Here is a 23,995-nt window from a genome sequence, read left to right as displayed (position 1 = left end):
CCAAGGGAAAAGAAAGAGAGGTCGGCCGCGAAACACCTGGCGTAGAGACTTGGAGGCAGACGCCAAGAAAATGGGCTACACCTGGGGACAGCTTGAGATGTTGGCCCAGGACCGGGATGCATGGAGAACTCTTGTTTGCGGCCTAAGCCCCAGAAGGGGTAGTAGGCGATGATGATGACTTTTCTCCGAATTGTATTTTGGGTCAGATTGACATTCAGATTGATACCTGCTCTTTCAGTGGTCGTGCTCTGGGCCTGACCCTGCGTCTGAATCAAAAAGATATACATCATTCCAAATATAAGAAACAGTTGTAGCATTATTGATTATATGGATTATACATCCAAAAATGTTCATAGGATATAGGTAAAATATAATCAAAAGATACAGAAAAACATAGATATCTCAACAGCAGGTAAGCTAGGGTCTGCAAGAGATCACATGAATCATAATAATCATAAATGTGCTTAATTGACCAATCCCCATGATTCTGATACTAGTCCCGATATTAGTTTTGGAATGTGTGGTTGTCAATCTAGCTGTCAGGATTTTAACTATTACAACATGTGTTGTTATGGTAGTTTTAAAGTGGAAAAAGTAAGTGGATCACCTTACCCCCTTGATTTCTCTGGTCTGTCTCACTTTACCCCTAAGCTGGGGTAAATTGAGACACAAGACCACTTTTTTAAAAATAATCATATTTTCACTTCCCTTTGTCCTGAAGAGATTCTGATCATTTCCATTGCTAGGAAACATCCTGAATTAATGGGAAATGTGTAAGTTTTACTGATAAATAATTTTAGCTCGTCTAAAGGGGAGCAAATGTAAACTAGGGCTACGTTGTATCACTGGCGGGCCCGAGCACCCGCACGTTGAAGCCTGTTGCGGTCGGTGGAGAGAGCGATCGATGACCAAGCGCATGTCTCTGCGTTGCATCCATTTTGCGCTCTGCGGCAGTAGGTTTGCCAGTAGGTGGCGCCATCACTATTATTACACACAGCCATATAGATCTGTTCAAGTAGCCGCTCTGATGTAGCGTGAGCAATTTTGTGTCAATTGGACAATTTTACCACAACGTAATTTTCACACTGATCAGTAGGTGGCGCTTTGACCCTGAACTAATGTTTATGGAGCTGTTCAGATCAGGATTGTGATCATAGGTCAGAAGTTTGGAGCCGGTTGGATAAGGCAGAGTGGATTAACAAAGTACTTCCTGTTTCATGGATAATCAGTAGGTGGCGCTATGACACTGAGGAAATATTGACACATAGAGCTGTTCAGGCTTGTACTCTTATCATGTGGGTTAGGGTTAGGGTTAGGACTTATGAAAACATCGTGTCCTTTGGCGAAGGATGATCCTTCGACGCACCTCAATGTTTAAATGGTTTGAGGAAATGTCACAATTCTGACCTTGATTCAATGACTTGACTGAGCTCATTTGAGCTGTATATCGTAAAGCAGCCAGGAGCAGTTCATCAAAGTATAAAACATGTAATTTCATGTTGCCACCAGGGGGCGCTGTGATTTCAAGTCATAATTTCTGTGTAGATGTCATCAAGCCGAAACTCTTGTCTTACATGTCTAGTTTGGACTTGATTGGACCATGTATGTTCGAGATACAGATGCTCGTGTTTTGATGGCGTGTAACCAAACTTTAACGCCACGCCATGGTCACACGGTGTGAAGGAAAAAAAATCCCTAAATCACTTTTTATCTCAATCTTGTTGTGATGACACTCATCTGAATTTGAAGTTGATCTGATGAACGCTCTACAACAAGTACATCAAAGTAAAAGTGTGGAATATGGCCAAAATGGCTACCAAATCCAAAATGGCGGGCTTCCTGTGTGGTTTAGCATATCTGTCCAAGAGACTTATTCCTTTGTCATGAAAAGACACATGTCCCTATCGATTTTTGTAGATGTAGACCAATCGTAGTGCCGGGGCTGCCCATTAGGGGGCGCTAGTCAGTTATTTTGACACGCCCATTCCTTAAAACTATCTGTATATCTTCAGGGGTGGGCTGTTGATACACACATGTAGTTTGAGGGAGCTGGACCCATGAACACGGAAGTTACAGCAATTTCGTGTGTCATGGCGAGTTGAACTTTGATGACACGGCATTAATAATCCGCATGATGAAAAGTCACAGTAATCTTATGGCTACATTATCAATGTCTTGAGACCCATTTGACACAGTTTGACATGGTTTCACAAAGTGGGTGAGGAGAAATACATCCAAGTGTAAAATGTACCAAAAACAAGACATTTCCTGCTGCCACCAGAAGGCGCTGTGATTTTAAGTCACGATTTATATGTAGATGTCTTCAGGTCGCGACTCTTGTCTTACATGTATAGTTTGGAGTCGATTGGACCAAATATGTCTGAGATAGAGAAGCTCGTGTTTTGATGGCGTTTCATCAAACTTTGACGCTACGCCACGGTCAGACGGTATGACGAAAAGTTGATCTTTCAATAACTTTTGATCTCCATTTTGTTGTGATGACACTCATCTAAATTTTAAGTTGATATGGTGAAAACTCTACGAGAAGTACATCAAAGTAAAAATATGGAATATGACCAGAATGGCCACTTAATCCAAAATGGCGGGCTTCCTGTTAATTTCTTTCATAATGGTCCTTGAGGCTTTTTTGTGCATCTGGTCATGATACACACCTGTCTTGATTTTCGTGAGGATCGGTGAATGCTAAATGAGGGGCTTTTCCGTAGGTGGCGCTGTTGAGCCATTTTGCCACGCCCATTTCCAAATACTCCAGAATACGTAAATTTAAACCACTTTCTAATTTACTGCAAACTTTTACAACTTTTTGAGCATGTTTAAAAATTCTCAGAATAATCCTTTCAATTTAAATAGGGCCTCCCACCGGAGGTGCTCGGGCCCTAATAATCATTTCAATTTCAATAGGGCCTCCCATCGATTTCGGTGCTCGGGCCCTAGTAATAATCATTTCAATTTCAATAGGGCCTCCCACCGATTTCGGTGCTCGGGCCCTAATAATCTTTTCAATTTCAATAGGGCCTCCCACCGGAGGTGCTTGGGCCCTAATAATCCTTTCAATTTCAATAGGGCCTCCCACCAAAGGTGCTCGGGCCCTAATAATCACACTTAATTGAATTTAAGAGTCCTTTGCTTAGCTAAGTTTAACTATTAAGCCCAGTTGTGTTACCAGGTAATGAAAAGCTGGAAGAGTGTTGGTAGGGGGAGTTACCTACTCCTCCTGGATAGGTGATTAGAAAGAATGAGAGATACCCATTTCTCCTATGAAGTGAGTAGAAACAGAAAGAAAAGAGAGGGAACTGGTCTTTTATGGGCCTGGTGACTTCATGGGTTATGAGGTAAACAGTGACCAAGAGTGTTTGAAAGTTGTGTCCTGGCCCAGGTTTTGCACCTAGCTGTAAAAATGAAGCACATGGGACACTGAGTGCCGGAACCTCTTTTGTGGCTTGGTAGAAGGGTGGAAGGATGAGGGGGACTGGGGGGGGGTCAAGGAGGCTGGAAAAGATGAAGAAGAGTTTTTTTGGGGTTAGAAAATGAGTATTGAATTCTAGATAGGTAAAAAGAGCTTTTGGCTACAGAAATAGAGGCAAGGAAAGAGGATAGAAGAGATTAATATGTGAGAAGGTCAAAAGGGTGTTTAGATTTTCGCCATTTCCTTTCTGATGCTTGCATAGAGGCTCTATTGGCGCGCACTGAGTCAGACAACCACGGAGCTGGGGAGGACTTGCAGACTTATCTTGACGTAAGAGGACAGAGAGAATCAAGAGAGAAAGACCGAGTAGAAAGGAGAGTGTCTGTGGCAGAGTTAGGATGCATGAGTGAGAAAGAGTCAGTTGAAGGGAGGGCATATAAAACAGAGTAGGCCAGAGAGGAGGGAGAGAGGGAGCGAATGTTGCAACGGACAGGTACAGAGTCGGTTGATGTGGTAGGGCTCTCAGTTTGAGAGAATGGGAGAGGGTAAGAGATAAAGAAGTGGTCAGAGACATGAAGTGGGGTTACAGTGAGGATAGATGTTGAGCAGTTTCTGGTTTTTATCGAGGCAGTTCAGGAATTAGGACCCAATACTAAATCAGGAACCAGTTCTTTGTGTTTTGACGGCCAAAGAACCAAAATTTACTCATTAACCCAAAAATTTGATAAATGGTTTTCTGCACTGGGCAGCTGTGGCTGAGGGGGTAGAGTGGTCGTCCCTCAACCAGAAGGTTGGCAGTTCGATCCTACGTCTTCTCCTATCTGCATGCCAACGTTTCCTTGGGCAAGATACTGAACCCCTAAATAGCCCTTCAAAGATGTTGAATGCACTAATTGTATGTTTTTGGGGATAAAAGCGTCCGCCAGGGGGTCCACAGAGAAAATTTGCTATAAAAGCAGACATTTGGTGCTTCTGCAAGATTCTATTGTTCTTTCAATCACACTGATCTTACTAGCTCAATATTTAATGATTTTTTTTCAACTTGATTGTTAACATATTGTAAATTATTTAACATAAATTTAGAATTAGTAAATTAAGAGTGAGCATTCCAGTGTTTCAGCTAGGATTTTTCATTAGCATAATCAGTCACAGGAAGGCTCACCAAAGAATAATGACAATAAATGAAGATCTTTGCATTTGAATTGTAGCTCATGTTGTCCTCTCATCTTCTCTGTTTGTCAGTGAATCAGGAGAGGCGCCCTATATAACCTCAGCTGGTTTCCAGTTCCTCCTCCTGGACACTGCCTCTCAGCTATGGTACTTCACCCTGCAGTACCTCAAAACTGCTCAGGTACCTATATGTCCTCTTCTAGTTAGAACTTAGGCCCATACCTGGGGCGTAAGTGGGGGTTGATGATTCCAGGGGCCTCAAGCAGACAGGAGGCCCTCAGAGAACACTTTTATAATTATTGATATTATTAGTCAGTTAATGTAATTCAGATGATAATTGTATCTATTAAAAATTTTAAATTATATAATTGTGTGTTTTTTCCCTCCATTTATGACAAAATGATCAGGATAGCAGAACAGATGGTTGAGCTATAAGTGGATTTGACATGTCAATGTCAGGTTGTCAAAAACAAAAAGCCTGGGAACAGAAAGCTTAACCCTTAATTTTGTGCAAAGTATTATATTTGCAGGCGGTGCATTTAAGGCTAATTGGAAAATTGTCACACACACAGTGTGTCACCATAAAAATATGTTCAAAACTTTAGTTCTGATACACTGCCAGTTTCATTTTTTTAATGGTGTAACATTGATGGGTATTGAATTCTTCTACGCTGGTTCTTAGGTTCTTCACACTGGAAAACCAGAGTTAAACCTGAAGTTACCTGGATAATAATAGCTCCTGCTTCGCAGTGCATGCACAACTTTTCAGGTAAAAAAGGTAGAAACTGTAGAGAATACAATAAAAATAGCGACTAAATACATAAAAGGGGTTTCCATATTGCTTCTTCTGTATCAAATTTGCTAGTGTGGACAGAAATAAACTAAATAATTAACTAACAAGGTAATGAGATAACGTTGTAACCCATTTGGCTGGACAGTCATTGGTAGTGTCCAAATTCACTCAGTACTCATGGTACAGTTTACCATTTTGTAGCAGTACTTTTAAAATTATAAGTGAGATTCTACCCAATATATTTGTGTCATAGTACCCAATAATACATTTTGAAAAGTAATCTTCAACCATTGTTCATTAAGCAAGTAGAATATATCATGGTTTGTGCTTGCTGTAAGTAAAATTCCTTCTAACTTTTTATTTAAAATGTAAAAAAGATAAAAAGAGTAGCAAGATGAAGAAGTCTGTTTTACTTGGGAAAAGTAGCCCCTCTGATACAAGACTCTAAGAAACTATACACTAATAAACTAATAAGGCCCTGTTTACACATGATATTAATGTCTGTTCTGAGAGATCCAATTACAAAGGAAAGCTCTAACTTTGTCTGGCACTAAAATGCACCCTAAATGTGACTCCTGTAACCACTTGTGTTCATATATCAATTACCCGCTCTATATGCAACTATAGATTAGTAATTTCTGTTTGCTGTGACCAAATGATTCTGTTTTTACACAGTCTGAGTATACAGTTGTATCTGTTGTCACATGGACACTGAGAAGCATAAATACCTTTGATCCATTATGAAACTGGAGGTCAGAGGATGTCATCTGACTAGGCCTTCATATTTGGAACATGGTGCATTTGTGTTCTGACAGCAAAGGGAATGTGGCACCATGCATTCCAAAACTCTCAACTGCTGACATATTGGTCAGAGATTTAGATGTGAATTCTTTTTTTAACAAATCTAACAAACAATTATTTTTGTGTCTTTGTGTGGTCTCAGAGGTTTCATTTAAAGGTGACATTAGTACAATACTCTTAGTACTACTTAAAAAAACAAGAGGGTACGAAGAATCATAATCATATGAAGGAATCTATTATTTTTATAATTTTCAATGATAATGTATTGAGGAAGCAATGTACATTTTTATGTGAATCTACTGTTAGGGAACAGTGCTCATATATTTCAGATTTTAAATTCCAGTGATTTAAACATACGAGATTGAATCTCAAGTGACAGTAGCTCAACCATATTTAAAAGAAAATGTGGTTAAAAACTATTAAATGAAGTGAGCATATTAAGTAGCATGTAAGCAATTGGAGAAAATGTAATTCCTCTCCCTCAATGTTTTGTAGACTGGAATTGTTCTAGACTCACATCCATTCATTAGAGCTTATTGAATAGCAGCAGAAATTACCCTTTGAAAATGTACTTTTCATGAATGTAGTAGCCTATATTTCATCCTTTTTCTTTTGCAGTCTAGAGGGATGGACCTGGTCGAGATCTTGTCATTCTTATTCCAGCTCAGTTTCTCTACTCTCGGCAGAGTGAGTGTAAAGCATTTTGCATCCGTTTGATCCTCAAATGCAGCAGTCTGAGGATTTAAAGAATTGTGTTTAAATTGTTTATTTGTTGTTATTTAACATCTGTTACTCTCTGTCTCAGGATTACTCAGTGGAGGGCATGAGTGAGTCGTTACTCACTTTCCTGCAGCACCTGCGGGAGTTTGGACTGGTCTTCCAGAGGAAGGTGAGTATGAGAATGAGAGGAACACTGTCGGCACCAATGACCCTTATAGATGCTGAGTAGCTCCAGCAGCAACACAAAAGGGAGCACATTTTTATGTAATTAAATGCATTGGACACACTACAGAAGGGATTTAAGTTTTAATGATATAATATAATGTGTTAATTTAACACATCCTTGAGGTGTGGGGGCAGAATAAAAGTCAGAGTCAGGTGGGGGTCCCGGGCCTTGTTGATAAGGCCAACTGCAGCCGGGAAGAAGCTGGTCTTGTGGCGGGCGGTTTTGGTCCTGATGGACCGCAGCCACCTGCCAGAGGGAACAAACTCGGGTCACAAACTCTTTTGTGACCCGGGTCGGAAGGATCAGCCACAATCTTACCTGCACGCCTCAGGGTCCTCGAGGCAAACAGGTCCTGTAGAGATGGCAGATTGCAGCCGATCACCTTCTCAGCAGAACGGATGATACGCTGCAGTCTCGTCTCGTCAACGAATATTAAAATAAATGTAGTCATAGTTTTTATTTTCAGTGATCCGTTTTCGTTACGTCTTAGTCTCGTCTTAGTCATGGGACAAAAGTTGTTAACGATTATTTTTCGTCATAGTTTTCGTCAACGAAATTAACACTGCACTGCCTTTGTCCCTTTTGACTTAAAAAAATAAAGTTTTGAGAATTTGCATGAAACAATAATGAGAGAATTTGTGAAATTTGTATACAGTTGCAATCAGAAATATTCAACCCCCTCACCTCAATAGACATTATAGTGATGTGGATGACAGATAATGACAATAAATGACAAAAAAACCTCATCAAACAACAAAGGATATTTATTGATGCGTATTTTAGTTATTTTGACAACAGAATTTGACTTAACTTTGAAGTTCAAATGAAAAATGTAACTCTTTCAACACATGTGCATGTTCAGTATTATTCAACCCACCAGCTTCAGTACTTTGTGGCGCATCCTCTAGCTTTTATAACTTCTAAAAAATGTTTTCGGTAAGTGCGGACAAGCTTCTTACACCTCTCGATTGGAATCTTTGCCCATTTTTCAAGTGCAAAAGCCTCTAGATCAGTGATGTTTGATGGCTTCCATGCTGCAACTGCCTTCTTTAAATCCCACCAAAGATTTTCAATCAAATTTGAATCTGGTGACTGTGAATGCCACTCCAGGACGTTCCAGGATCTTTTTCTCACCAAGCTTTGGTGGACTTGTAGGTTTTGCTTTGGATCATTGTCTTGCTGGAAAGTCCAATGATCACCAAGGTTTAATTTGTCAACAGAAGGCATCACATTCCTCCTTAAAATGGCCTGGTATTTCTGTGAATCCATGATGCCATGTACACAATAAAGATTGCTAGTTCCTGCCGCAGAAAAACAGCCCAACATCATCTTTGACCAACCTCCATGCTGGACTGTGGGGATGGTATTCTTCTGGTCCTAAGCCTGGTCTTTCACACCCCAGACATACCGCTGGTCCATACGTCCAAACAGTTCCAGTTTGGTTTCATCAGTCCATAGAACTGTCACCCAAAACTCAGTAGTCTTATCCAAATTCCTCCTGGCATATTCTAGTCGACTTTTGATGTTCCTTGTGGTCAAGAGCTGAGTGTGTCTTGAAGCCGGCCATGAAGTCCTTATTTATTCAGTGCATGTCTTATAGTTGCCACTGACGCACTTGAACCAGCCTTCATCAGGTCATCCTGTAGGTGTCTTGCAGTCACACAGGGGTTTATCTGAGTTGTTCTGACTAAGTTGCTGAGGGTCCTTGATGAAATGTTGGGCTTTCTTCCACGGCCAGGCAGGTTTGAAGCTGCTCCATCAGTTTTAAACTTCCTTATAATGTTCCCAATTGTGTCTCTTGGAATATAATTTTTGGGGGAAATCTTCTTCTACCCAAGGCCTTTCAGGTGTGATGAAATAATCTCCTCTCTCAGCTTTTTGGGAAGCTCCTTTGTCTTTCCCATGATTGCAACTCACCTTGAATACCTTCATGGGTGGGGTTTATATATGCATCACAGCTGAAGCAAATGAAGGATCAGTATAGATTTCCCAAAGGCTTAATAATGTTTCAACTCAACTTTAGGACAAAAAAAACTGTCAGACAGATTTAAAAACAACAATATTATATAGGGGTTGAATAATTGTGACATGGCTATCTTAACAAAATATACTGCTACACACAAATAATACATCATGCATTTTCCGTGTTGATTTTCTGTATCACTCATCTCATAAAGAAGTCATCCGAAGCAGAATCTTGCTCAAAGAGCAAGATTCTTTCAACTTTAATTGATAAATCCTTAAAATCTTTGGGGGGTTGAATATTTCTGATTGCAACTGTAGATATGCTATATATTATGTCACCTATATGTAATTTTTTCTTTACTTCTTCTGTCTTATTTCACCAGAGAAAGTCAAGGCGTTATTACCCCACCAGACTGGCCATCACTCTGGCTGCAGGGGTCACTACTAGCGCCTCCTCCTGCTCCAACTTCACTTCCACTCCTGGTACTGGAGATGAAGGCTTCATTGTGGTGGAAACAAATTATCGTATCTATGCTTACACAAGTATGTCAGAACACTGGGAACTTTTGATTTGAAATAAGCAATCTTTTCTCTATGACAGCGAAATTCATCTTTGTTTCAAAATACTGGATGTTCAATTATTATTATAATTTTTCATTCCTTTTGTCATCAACCAGCATGCACCTTTTTTATTTCATGGGGAAAATAGTGCATGGTTCTTCCTGAACAGTATTTCAGCTTTATATCTTGTTCGTGACACTAAAGAGGTATCCAACTGGGTTTTATTCAGAAAAAATGTAATGCATGTGTTAAAAAACTAAATCTTAATATACCATGAACTTGGTCTCCCCCTCTTATTCAAACCCTGATATATTCTGCCTTAAATAGACACTTTGCAGCTGTGTTTGGCAGAATATTTGTTCATTGCAACTAGACTCTTAACAGTCAGATTTGTTTTACCTTTCACACCATCAGACTTAAATATATTTATATTGTGCCTTTCTAGTCTTAATGGCCACTCAAAGCACTCAAAAGTTGAACCATTCATACATTTTATCTATGGGCAACACTTTCTATATCACATATCAATCACACACTGCCATGTCAGGAACAATTAGGTGTTCAGCATCTTGCCCAAGGGCACTTTGGCACACAAAATGGGGGAGACCGGGATTGAACCAAAACCTTCTGGTTAGTGGACAAGCCTCTCCATCTCTAAGCCACAGCCACAACCTAAGACATGTATATGCCAATTCTGAATCATCATCTTTGCTTCAGGAGGAACAGTGAGTTGCAACTAACTAGATGATTGGTGGTTGGATCCCTGGCTCCTCCAGTCCGTAAGCTGAAGTGTCATTGGGCTAAACACTGAACCTTAAATTACCCCTGACGGCTGTGCTGGCATGGTATATAATTGGTGTATGATAGAAAAAAGAGCTGTGTATAAAACTTGTATGAAAGTGTGTGTTAATGGGTGAATGGGACTTGTACTGTTAAGTGCTTTGATAGGTCGATGAGACTAGAAAAGTTGTAGGTTAAGTGTTATTCGATTGCAGGCAACATGGAGTTGTAGGCAGTATACTTTAAAAAAGCAGGTTATTCAGATCTCAAATTAACTAAGTTAACATTTAAGTTAATTATATGTTAACTTAGTTTAACTGAGTTTTCATCAAATGGTGTGGTTTCAACACAGCTTTTAATTTGCATACATGCCATTGACTAGAAACTATTGTAAGGATCAGGATAAGGAGAGTAGTACAGTGGGTAGGGAAAGTATTCAGACCCCTTTAAATTTGTCACTCTTTCATTGCAGCCATTTGCTAAAATCAAAAAAGTTAATTTTATTTCTCATTACCAATCAACATTAACATCAAACAGATCGTATCGCATTTGTCGGTCCTGTAAGAACTTAATAACACGGCTGGAACGCGACATTCCCGTGTTTAAAAAATGGACAGACGACGAAGGAGACCAGGCTGAAGAAGCGTGTTCATTTGAGGCATCAGAGAAAAGAGACCGGGGGCCGGCCCAAGCGCTCTTTGGTGACGTGGTTGATTACGTTACTGTTGATCATCTGTCCATCATAGTATAAAGCCCGCCCTCACAATTTGATTGGTCCAAACAGCTTCTATTCGGGCATAGTTTCTCCCCAACGGAGCGATGCCAGACCGAACTTCCCGACCTCAAATGTTGTGGGCGGGGCTAAGTTCGTCTGGCATCCAGGCTACCTGGTTTGTTCATCGTAAATCATACTTTTTCAAGATTCTGGATCTTTATATCGTGGTATTGATCTCTGTTTCATAATCATCATTCAAATGGTTCACATTGTAGCTTTTGAAAAGATTCCTTACTGGGCATGATTTTACAGAATTCAAAATGATAATCTGTGTTTTCTTTTGTCCTTTACAGACTCCGAACTCCAGATCGCTCTGGTGGCTCTCTTTAGTGAAATGCTTTATCACTTCCCTAATGTAGTTGTGGCTCAAGTTACAAGGGAGTCAGTACAACAGGCCATCGCCAATGGTATCACTGCACAGCAGGTACACTGTTTTAATACAAGGGAGCTTTGGGTTAGCTCAAGGCAAATCTTAAACAATAGGTTGTAGTTTTAGCTTATCAAAGGGTCTATGTGAGAACCAAAGGGGATTTAAATTTAGGTAGGGCTGAGGCCATAACCGTTGCATATGCATTTTTTGGACCCCATTTAGAAGGTACATGTTATTTGTGCTAAAATAACCGTTAAAAAACCGAGGGAATAACAGTTTTTAATCATATCTTCTATAACACGCAACTTTGTGAACAGGACTGTGCTAACTGATTCTTGAAACATGGGACAAAACACGTCCAGCAGTTCAAACTGCTATTAGGTTTAAAAATGAAAATATTTTCAAATGTAGATGTAATGAGGAATTGGTAATACACAATAAACACAATTATTAAATTATATTTATATATATCTCCTATATAATGAGAATAAAATTGGGCAGAGCACAGAGCCCTGTGGAACACCGTGGTTAACTTTCGTGTGCACAGATAACTCATTAATTTGCACAAACTGGAATTGATCTGAAAAATTGGATTTAAGTAAGGGCGGTTCCTTTAATGCTAATTAACTGTTCTAGTCTCTGTAATTACATTTGATGGTCAATAGTGTTGAATGCTTCACTTAGATGTAACACAACGAGGACAGACACAAATCCCTTATCTGAAGCTATTAGAAGGTCATTTGTGACTTTTGCCAAGGCTGCCTCCATGCTGTGCTTAGCTCTAAACCCTGACTGAAAGTCTTAATATACGTTACTTTCCTGGAGAAACTCACACAGCTGATGGAAAGGGTTAGATTACAGCTAGTTTAAAGGACTGTGGTTCATATAGAGAAACTGTCTAAATAATTACTAAGATTCTCAGCTGTTTTGGAGATTATCATTCTGTATAGGGTAGTAGTGCAAACTGACGGCAGGAGATGGTTGATTTTATTTCTAATAGTTGGAATTTTATCATTAAATAATGTCATAAAGAGCTAATTTACTATGTTTTACAAGTTTCTTTTTTGGAGGTGCTATAGAATTTTATGTTTATCGCAATGACTTTACACAGCTATCGACAAGATGGTCAATCTCAGTGGAGCTAGGGTTTTTAAAGAATTTGTTGGATATATCGACCGCTAATACAGGATTAGTGCCATATATTCTGATAATGAGAAATCAAAGGTTATCAAATTATGGTCTGATAGAATTGGATTACGTGGAATTACTATTAGGTGTTCAATTTTGACAACATATGATGGTACAAGGTCAAGTATGTGGTTACAACAATAGGTTGGTGTACACACTGACTGAAACCAATTGAGTCTTTTACTTAAAATGCTACGCTAAGGCTATCAATATTATTGCCAACATGACGATATATATACCTGTTTTTAGGACTAGGTTTGATAAAAACTCAAGAGACTTCCAATAAACTACATTTGTTACATGTACCACTACTGTTAAAGGAGGCAGAGGAGAAAGTGAACATCAGACACTTGGAGCAGGAGAGAGCAGTGGAGCTAGATGGCGGAGAGAAGTCATCGCTAATATCCAATAGTAGTCTGTTAACCTACGAGGGTGAGCTCAAACTGAAAAATCTGGTGACACGCAGATGGAGAGACACAGAGTTGCTAAAGCACCAGAGAGTAAGGGTTGATATGTGTGGAAGTTTAACTATAGACCGGCGATTTAGCCTTGGTAATATAGAGAAATATCGTGGTTAACAGAGGAGCTAGTTCAGAGAGAGTGGCCACCAGCAGCGGCAGGAAAACAGGAAATGATGCAATTTGCTTACCGTCGTACGTCAGCGCCATACAACTGAGGCTTACCTGAAGATAAACTCTTCACTTCCTGCTTCCGTCACGCAGTGCTGGACCAAGCCCAATAATCATGTATTACAGTCAACGCCATCAAGTGTAGACCACACGCTGAAAATTTACCAAAATTAATTGCATATCTTGTAAACGACGATTCAGAAACTAATAACCTTCCACATTTCATACAGATTTAAAAAATAAGTCACGAATTTGAATTTCCTTTTCTTTTTTGGTGAAAATAATTGGTGAAGAATCTCATCTAGATGCTCCCACCACGTAACATAAAAAAAGCATGTCTGTTCTTATAATGACCAAAGTAGACATCTTTCAATGACACACATCAGTAAGTTTAATTGAGTTTTCAACACATTATCAACCTTGAAATACAGGAGAAAAATAATTCTCAACAGCTCTGAGGAGGAGCTTTGTCCCTTGAGCAAACCATGGTCTCACACAGCCCTCTAGTGACCAAAGATGCAGCAACAGCTCATTCATCTTGATTTGACATCATGAAGCATCAACTTTTGTCGGACCACTATGGCTCAACCGTTTGTGGAAAAGTCACAATTCTGACCATGAAGTATGATGAAGCTCTTGTGAATATATTGAGCCCATTTGAGCTGTATATTCTAAACCAGCCAAGAGCAGGGTGTCAAAGTATAAAACATGTTTCTTCGCCAGCAAGCGGCGCTGTTCCAATGAGTAATATTGACGTGGATCTGTTCATGCCAGGACTCTGATCATGTGTGAACAGTTCGAGGCTGATTTCGAGGCTGAAAAAATTTCTATTTTTTGGCGAATCATCAAATTTTGACGCCATGCCACGGTCACACCGTGTGACGTACACTACAACTTTTTAAACTCCATGGAGGTTTAACTATAATATCCATGGAGTTGAGATGACACTCCCTGAATTTAAAGTTGATCTGATGAAAACTCTAGGAGGAGTTCGTTCAAATACAGCATTTGTAAATCGCCAAAAATGGCCACATTATTCAAATTGGCTGACTTCCTCACTCCAAGAGGCTTTTTTGTTTGAAGTGATATGACACGTGTTTCATACCAATTTTTGTACATGATCCATCATGGTGCTGGGGCTGCACTTTAAAGGATGCTATTCAGCTATTTTGCCACACCCTTTTCTTATAACCATATGAATGTCTTCAGGGTGGGGGGGGGTGTTGTTTCACAAATGTTTTTTTTTGCTGTAGAATTTTAATATTGCCGTGACACTCATGCATAATGCTGTGTGATTGATGCAGAAGCAGTGATAGAGGAGTATGCGGATAGAAGGATTACTAGGATATGAGTAAATTTCGAATTTTAAAGCTTTCCTGGCCGTTGATGATAACTGACTGACTGGTCAGCTGATGTAGATTCTATAGAACTGTGATCTTGGATCTCTGAGCTAAATTGAGTCCAATATTACACAGACCGACCTGACAGAACCCTAACATCCCAGTACAAACACAAGTACTCACCACTCTGGGTTAATTCGCCAAGAAGACTGTCTTTGTTACAAATAACACTACATAATAGTTACCATTCTTCTTCTAATGCAACTTTCGGGCAATAAAATATTTCAGTTAAATTTTAAAGATTGGGGAAATCACAGCTGTTTCTGACGATGAGAGACAACACTACAACAATAAGTGCAGTTCAGATTCTCCTTGAAATCAAAAGCTAATTCCGAGTTATAATATACCCTCTACAGATTATCCACTTTCTAAGGACCAGAGCTCACCCTGTCATGCTTAAACAGGTACAAAAACCCCATCTGTTCTGTGTGTCTGTTATTTCCTCTAATGGGTCTGCACAGCATCTTTATCCTTTCCTTCCTGTGCTCCAGACTCCAGTGTTACCTCCAACCATAACAGATCAAATCCGACTGTGGGAGCTGGAGAGAGATCGACTACAGTTCACAGAGGGTGAGCATGCTTATTTGTTAATGTGTCTGCTCTATGGATTAATGGCCATTCATCCATTATCTATATCCCTTATCTTTTGAGCAGGGCAGGCCCTGGCATTGTAGCGCCCTAGGCGAGATTTCAGATTTGACCCCCCCACCCCAACATACACACGCAAACCCGAAACCATCGCTGCAGATCACGAGCCAGTTGGGCAGGCCGACAGTGTATTGCAGGGCTGAGAAATAGAGACAAACAACCATTCACACCTTTGGGCAGTGAAGAGACTTCAATTAACCTAAGCTGCATGTCTTTTTATTGTATATACCTATATAATGATGACATTATAGTGATATCCTTATGTTCAGTAAAAAACACTTTATTTACCATTATCTAAGAACTATTATGTAACACCATAACATTGAAACAGAAGAGGAACTTGTGAACATGTATCATGTAACTTGATACTGCTTGGTAGAGTTTGACATGACCCTTTTGGTGTACTGATGGAATTGGTGTTGTGGAAATCTGCATTACACTGCATTTAAAATGTGAAACAATAAAAGACATTCCACTTCCCTCAAAATTTTTGTCAGACTGAGTTAGTGAAATGATTTTAAATATGTTGGCCACAGTAAAACTTTACCATTATTGGAGTACTGACTTAAGTTTATTTCCAGCTTCAGTAACACCACATTAACAGTGTTTGTAGTATAATGAATGTATATCCTTTAGGAACTTTTAAGGAAATTAAATCAGTTGGGTGAAAGGAAATTTAGTAGAAGAGAGAGTCTTAAGTGTTGTGGAGTTTTAGCTCTAGCTTTAGCTTTTTTTGTCCTCCCTGGATATTTTTACTCACATCTATTTGCCGCATGTCACTGTTATGTAACTGTGGTGTTGTATGGTGTAACAGAGAGGATGACAATTGATGTGCTAGCCATTAATGTAATTGCTTACCCGTCTGTGTGTTGTTGTCCATGTCTCCTTCAGGAGTTCTGTATAACCAGTTCCTCTCCCAGGCTGACTTTGAGGTGCTGCGAGACAGAGCTCAGGTTGGTTATTATTTCCTACTAGAAAAATACACACAATGAGCCAAAACATTATGACCGCCTAGAAATTACTTGAATAGCTATGTTGTTTTCTTGCAACAACAGTGCATGTCAATGGCTAGGATATATTAGACAGTAAGTGAACACTTCTTGTTGTCAACGTTTTCTATGTGGAAGATATGTGAAGTTAAAAAAAACTTATACAGGGTGTTGAATGCCCCCGGACAGCAACGGTAAGTTATCACTGAAATACCCTGTTTATACCTGGTATTGTCATCCATCTTGTAATATATGATCACAAGAGGACAGCTCTTAGTCCGCCTGTCTACACCTGTCACTTAAATGCATCCTGATAGTGTCTCCTGTCTGACTTCCCTGCTCAATATGGAAGTAATTACGTATGTGATTTGTTTTTATTCATGATAATTATAATAATAACATGAATTTATATAGCGCATTTCAAGAGACCTAAAGAAACTTTACATATGTCAGTGGGGACAAAAAGAGAGAAGAAAAGAAAGTAATTTGCGCAAAACAGGAGAGAAATAAACAGCACTAATGATAGGGTGCAGCGTTAGGTGAGACCAAAGGCCTTGGTGAACAGTGTTTGAGGAGTTTTTTGAAGCTGTCTGGAGATGCAGCATTGCAGATTTCAGCGTGGAGAGAGTTCCAGAGAGTCGGGTTGCTACACAAAAGCCTCTGTCTCCAAAGGTTCGCAGTTTGGTGTTGGAGATGGAGAGTAAACCTGTGTGTGAGGAGGGTTAGGATTCTGAGCGGAGTATAGGGTTGGAGGAGGTCAATATGGTGGGGCTAGGGCATGGAGGAATTTATAGGTGAGAAGGAGGTATTTGTAATTGAGGCAGGCCTTGATCGGGAGCCAGTGGAGTTGAATGAGGGTTGGGCTGATAGTGCGGGTGAGAACCTTGGTGGCAGAGTTCTGCACATACTGGAGTCTGTTCAGGACATTGTCTGGTACACCGGACAGGGCTCCATTGCAGTACTCGAGGCGGGAGGTGATGAAGTGCTTGAATGTGTGCGTGCGTTTGTGTGTGTGTGACTCATCAGTTGAATAGGCAGTCCTTCATATAGTATGTGGCCAAGAACACTTTTGTATTCATATATTAAAAAGAATGTTCATGAACATCCCAGAACACCTTTGAATGTGGTCTCGTGGATGAGATGTCAGGAGGAATTCAGGGTGCGTTCAGACCTCTACTTGGTTCACTCCACTTGTGATCGGATCTCTCATGACGGATATCAAAATCAAAGTCTGAATTGGGTCCAAATGATTAAAGAAGGGACAATGCATGACCTACAGACAGGGTAATATGCTAGAAAGTCTGATCTTTTAATTAAATGTGAACATTATATACAATTTATTAGAAAATACAGCTACAAATTTCAGCTTTTTCACTCTCAGTTAATGTTATAATTGCACATTTGATTAATTTAATAATTTCTAAGAACCAAAGCGCCAATTTTTATATTTTCCTTCACCAATATGTCCACAGCTAAAATTACACATATACTTTATAGCCAAACACTTTATGATGCCTTGTGTTTATATTAGTGCTGTTAATCGATTAACAAAATTAATCAAGTTAATCATGTCAATAGGCTGTGATTAATCGTGATTAATCACACAATTAAATAATATTTAATACTATTTACAAGTATGGTGTTTGAATAAAAAAATGTATAACAAACTGGTTAAGGCTTTTTTAAACTTTATTTTACATCTCAGGCAATTAGAATATCTTAATTCACTGAGCAACAACAACCATAAAATGCTAACTTAATTAGCAGACAACCACATCAAGTATAAAAATAACTGCTTGCCTGTAAATAATTTGTAAAATGACATTTTATCCACATGACTTTTTCATTGAGTAGGCTTAAGGTTTAAAAAGAAAATGAATGCCATGGTGTCTTTGAAGAGACAGTCCCTTGTCAAACTCTACAATGAATAACATTACTTGATACTTGTGAACTTTATCTATTAGATGAGCTGTTATACTGGGAAGTTATGTTGCTTACTGGTGTCCAGTGGTCTCCTGTCAGTGCAATAAATGAAGCTCGTGCCAGCTGCTCCACTTTCGTTGCCTTTTCACTTCCTTAGAGTTCATGGATTCTTGTGAAAATAGTTCTCCTCGAAGGCGTTTTGTAGGATGAGTCCCCTAAGGCGATTTGGATAATGTCTCGAAGCCCCTTGTCTTCAACGATGTTGATGGGTCTGCAGTCTATTGTGACCCATTTAGCGATAGCATTAGTTAGCTTATTTGTTGTCGTCTTTTTGACAGAGCACCGGCTCTGCTGCACTCCGCCAGTGTAGCGTGACGAGCACGGCTTAAGCCTGAAACATGCTTCTGCGTTTTCACGGGCCCGTAAGCGCAAGAGCCCTTCCGGGTCCCTTACGTGCTTATGTATCCCTTCTTACGTGCTGACGGGCGTCGCCCCACTTTTCAAAAATTTACGGCAAAGCTCCGCAAGCTCACTCATTCCGCAAGGCTGTGATTGGTCTGCTCTACATCCCTTCTGGAGCTGCATTTCCGGTTTCATGCCCCATAATACAGGCAGAAACAACGGGAGATTTAGAAGAATGAATATGGACCAAATAGAAGAGCGTTTGGCAGAAGAGATCCGAAAGTATGTCCACTTGTATAACCCGTCACTGACTGGCGTATTTGTCCGCCTGAAAAAGGCTACAAGGAGCCGCAGTAGCTATGTAAATAAACAATCGATGAAGAAGAAAGAAGGCGTCTCTCAGGTCGTCTTCGACAAAAAGCATTACTCCGCCTAGTGTTCTGGCGCGGAATTGCTTTGTAAGACGCGCAACGGTTGGGGAAGCATGAATGACAACGAGTCTTGCGCCACAGCGGCGTGAAAAGACGCAGTCGCAGAAGCATGTTTCAGGCTTTAAACTCGTCTCGGTCTTAGCGTCTGTGTTAGCAATGATGAGCTTTGTATGAAGATGGTACTTCAGACTCGTTGTACTACGGTGGAAAGACAGTTGATCACTGCAGTATGTACACACAACTCTGGTGTTATCTAAACTCCCATTCCGAAGCTTTTTTAATCTAAGTTTGCCGTTAAGCACACCGGGGTCCGTCTCCTCACTCATCACTTCGCTACTTCTTCACCCACAGGCAGGTAAACATCCGCGCTGGAGGACTACGGCAAGATATTGTGGTCAGACTTGGTGATGTGATTAATTAGTGTTAAAAAAAAATGAACGTGTTAAGGTTTCCAGATTAATCGCATGCGTTAACTCGTTAACGTTGACAGCCTTAGTTTATATATACGTGTGTACTTTTCATTCTAGGTTGGTGGTAGGGCTGCATGATATTAGATTAACATGTGATATGAGATGACGATATGACTTGCGATAAATAAACAGTCCCTGGCTATGGACGCAGAGGCCACGGACAGCTCCAAAGAAAGAAGAAGGCGCACAGCCTGGCCACAGCACCTCCAAGTCCGAATAAAAAATGGCTCTTACAGTTGTATTAAACCATAGTTCTCTGTAGACAATGTGTTGGATGTTGTGGAACATAAAAACTGGTGACTTACCAGCAAATGTGGATGAATTGCTATAACGTTTTGTTGTTATGATGATCAGGTTATTAATGCAGGGATTATTGAATTCATCTAACTAGGGCTGCTCGATTAATCAAAATGTTATCGGGATTACGATTATTGGGTCAAACGATCTCCAAACTACTGTAATCGAGTTGAAACGATTATTTGGCGTTTTTCCCCCCAAAGCATTCAGCGGCCCAGCTGACTGGCCCACTATCTCAAGCAGCTGTAAAGTGAAGGAGGCGAGTTGTGTGTGTGGTGACTAGCGGTGAAACAAACAGCGCGAGTGGAAAAGCAGGGATGGCAGCCCCCCCGTTGGATCGACAAAAAGGGTTGAAAAAGTTCGAGCCGCAGCACACCATGTAGCGGCCGCGCACCGCTATTCTCAAGCGCGCTCCTGCCTGGCTGCTCAGACCGGTCAGACCGGACCCGCATTTCTCCGCGCCGGTCAGCTGGTCAGAGAGTGTTAGGGTTGCCATCATTAAGGGTAGCCATAACCGGGCACCAATATCCTGGTTTCAATAAAACTGGAATAAGACACACAGCCGTCACCAGTGTTTCCCAGAAAATAATCGTGATTTCAATATTGTCCAAAATAATCGTGATTATGATTTTTTCCAAAATCGAGCAGCCCTACATCTAACTTAAACCAATGATCCTCCACTTCCTTCAACTCCTTTGTCACTGTTTCATGACATAATCATCAATTCCTTGCAGTTACAGCATTTCCTGTATGATTATCTTTGGACTTCTTGTACCCACTGTCAGTTAAATGCCAATATGGTCCATTACTCCAGTAGCCGGCTGCTGTTTAATTACATTTTTGTTGTGCAGGGTCTGGGCTGTCTGGTGTGGCAGGACGTGGCTCACAGGACGATGGTGGTGACACCGCAAGGACACAGTGAGGTCAAGAGGTTCTGGAAACGACAGAAGTCCCACTCATAATTGGTGACAAGATGCACGCATATACCTTATTTTTCTTTCCCTTTTTGATACTACTCTTGATTTTAGCCAAAGCCAAACTTTTTGAGTAAATGATTTGTGTAATTTGTAGATATGCTGATGGGCTACTTTCTTATACAATGCAGGATAAGAGGCTTGTAAAAATGGAATTAAATATAAGCATTGCAAATGTTTTCTGTGTAAAGGAATATATTAATTAGGTTGATTTGAACACTGTTTTTTGGTTTTACAAGAAAACACCACAGGGACCTTTAAGCCTTGTATGCTTATGGATTGCAGGGGGCCATTGCATATCTAGAATAATTAAGCTTTTGCCTGATGCTTGATTAAACCAGCTGTTTACACTTTACAGGAACACAGTTAAAGTACAACAATTATTTTTCACATATAATTGTTTTCAGCCCTCAGGTTGAAACCAGAATTTACCAAATGCTCAGTTGTCTAATATCTGACCTGATGGAGAAACATCAAACTAAAACCAAAACATCAGCATCAGAGTAAAACTGACACTCCTGAAGTGTTCACACTTTCAGACTAAATGGGGGCCTCTGGCTGAGGTATTGAGTGGTTGTCACTCTATGCATCTATGTGAATGGGTAAATGGCAAAAATCTGTAATGTTAAGCGCTTTGAGTGGTCATCAACACTAGAAAAACACTATTTAAACACAGACAGACCACTCCCAGGAGTTCAAAAACTTCCAAGACTTCCAAAATTTCCAAAAGGATCCTCAAAGGGACTCCTGTGAACTTTGAAAGTGAGATTAGTGCACATACCAACATCCAACCATTTCCCCCCCAGTATTGATGTGTTATTACATAGTTTAGGTTTGATATTTTGAACTTACAGAATATGCAAATTTGTATCAACCACTATTTAACTCTGCCAATCACCAAACTTTTAAAAACCACTTGTGTGTGTTAGGAGGCAGAGGTCTTCATAAATTCAATGTGGTGTTTTTTCTCTGAAAGTTGGGAAAGTAGCCCTTTGGCATAGCTTTTATTTATTGGAAATGCTCTATTTCAATGCCTTTTTATCTGTTTTCTTCTTCCCTACCACTGTTGTTTTGGCTCATTGGCTTTTTTGGTACAAAGTCAATAAATGTGGATCAGACCAAGTTGTCATTTTTGAGTTTCAATCATTCATTAGATGTCTGAGCTGAAAACAAAAAAGGATTAGCAGTAGCACAAGTATTCATAAAAAGAAGACCACGCCCCATGACTTCATCCAATCATGCAAGAGGATTACATTACATTTCATTTAGCTGACGCTTTTATCCAAAGCGACTTACAATAAGTGCATTCACGATTACTGATTTGGAGCACAAGATTTCCATTCCACAAAATCTAGAGGGCTGGGCGTAATTCGACACTATCCTTTTGGCCCTGCACAAATCAATGCCGCTATCCCAGTAAAGTCGGACATCTCTACTTCTTCAGGTCGCGTTTAACGCAGAGGACGCTGCTGCTCCGGCTCCGGCTTCAAGTTTATCTGCAGCTGCAGCTGCTGCTGTTGCTCTTCAGTTTACTGCTCAGTGTTCATCTGCTACGGCTGCTATCAATGCTCGGGCTATGGCTGCAGCTGCAGCTCCAGGGGCCATTCCTGCTACAGTTACCAACTAAGAAGAACCCTGGCTCAGGGTCAAAGCCAAAGCAGTTGTCAGCGCCACACCATCTCATCCAGGGCCTTGGATTGAGTTTGGCCATCACAAAAGGAGGGGCAGACTTTCCTTCCATACTCCCATACCCTATGAAATCCACAATCCACCTGGAGAATTGATACTGCTTCCTTGACCCCCAGGAATTGCCTCCACTGGCTGGAAACCAACGGCCTCTTCACCTGCAAGTAGATTGCAGAGTCCGGCAGATCCCCAGCACCTCGGTCACCACAACAGCTTGCTACGACGATCTTCTCGCCCCACACCTCGGATCTTAATGCTGAATTTACCTCAGCTCCGCTGGGCTCAACCGCTGCCTTTGCCAGTCCTCTCACATTGACCGCTAATGCATCGCCACCAGTACCTTCACCCACTACCATTGTTGTCGGCGAGGCAGGTCAGGAGACGTTCCGCAGTGCAATATTGTTTCATGGGCACTAGGGTAGCTGATCATTTTTTCAATTATTTATACATAGACGAACAGAGATAAGTGGAGCAGCAATAAAAAATTTAATGATAGCAGTGCAGCCAGTGATAGTACTATATGTGCGCAGGCACAATATATATCTCAGGGGTCACCAACTGGCGTCTCCAATATCCTGAACCTCCTGACACAACACCCATATGTCCTGTTTAAATACAAATGCTGGTCCCACTAAGCGCAAACCAGATGGGATGTGTTGTGCAATAGGGCTTAAAAAGTGTTACCATAGAATGGTGTGCCTTTAGGCACTCAATAAATTTGGCTATCAAAATAAAGTGTAAAACATTAATATTCAAAATATTAATATTAAATCATAACTTTAATTGGTTAAAGTTCTCGCGGGGCACCACCCTTCATAGAAAGGAAAAGATAGCCAATTTATTGATTAAGATCAGTCTCATTTAGATCTAGTTCAATTACAAATCTCAATATTTTACCATTAAAGATTATATAATGAACAATGAAGGTTTATGGAGTTCTTAACAGTGTAACAGTTGGCAAGATTCACTTATGCAATATTAATGACAGAACATTTGTGAAAGAAGAACATTTATTATGAACATAATAAAGTATAAAAACACAAATTACTAAACAATCAAACTAAATAACAAGGAGGTGTGTGTGTGTGAATGTAAATTAGCATGCTTCAAAAATGGTCCCTAAGATAAGAGCCCCCCCCCTTCTTCTGAGGTTGCTTTATGGGGGTAGGTTTAATTAGGTGGAGACTATGCGTGTGTCTATGTAGATGTTAATCAGATAATGCAAGAGTCAGAGAGACCTACAAAGGAGGCCTATGAAGGGCCTAACTAACAATTACTTTCAAATAACTTGTTGCCACAATATCACAACACATATCAAACTTATAAACACACACCGATCAAATAAACAGTCTTGCTTAGCGTAGTATAAA

General features: G+C 40.2%; 1 protein-coding gene across 1 annotated transcript in view; it reads left to right on the top strand.

Annotated features, from left to right (window-relative positions):
* The window catches only part of gtf2h4 (general transcription factor IIH, polypeptide 4), a 34,870-nt gene extending 12,809 nt beyond the window's left edge, over positions 1-22,061 (top strand). Inside the window, exons 6-14 of the mRNA XM_053446962.1 lie at positions 4,670-4,778; positions 6,810-6,878; positions 6,997-7,080; positions 9,486-9,645; positions 11,512-11,642; positions 15,162-15,209; positions 15,297-15,375; positions 16,345-16,406; positions 20,817-22,061. Coding sequence (XP_053302937.1) covers positions 4,670-4,778; positions 6,810-6,878; positions 6,997-7,080; positions 9,486-9,645; positions 11,512-11,642; positions 15,162-15,209; positions 15,297-15,375; positions 16,345-16,406; positions 20,817-20,927 — 853 coding nt within the window. The 3' untranslated portion in view covers positions 20,928-22,061. The remainder of the gene's footprint in view (positions 1-4,669; positions 4,779-6,809; positions 6,879-6,996; positions 7,081-9,485; positions 9,646-11,511; positions 11,643-15,161; positions 15,210-15,296; positions 15,376-16,344; positions 16,407-20,816) is intronic.
* Positions 22,062-23,995: the final 1,934 nt, after the last annotated feature.

This window comes from Pleuronectes platessa, chromosome 18, assembly GCF_947347685.1.
Source record: "Pleuronectes platessa chromosome 18, fPlePla1.1, whole genome shotgun sequence".
In the NCBI taxonomy this organism is placed as follows: domain Eukaryota; kingdom Metazoa; phylum Chordata; class Actinopteri; order Pleuronectiformes; family Pleuronectidae; genus Pleuronectes; species Pleuronectes platessa.
Note: the sequence above shows the minus strand (reverse complement) of the source record. Positions and strands in the feature narration are given on the sequence as shown.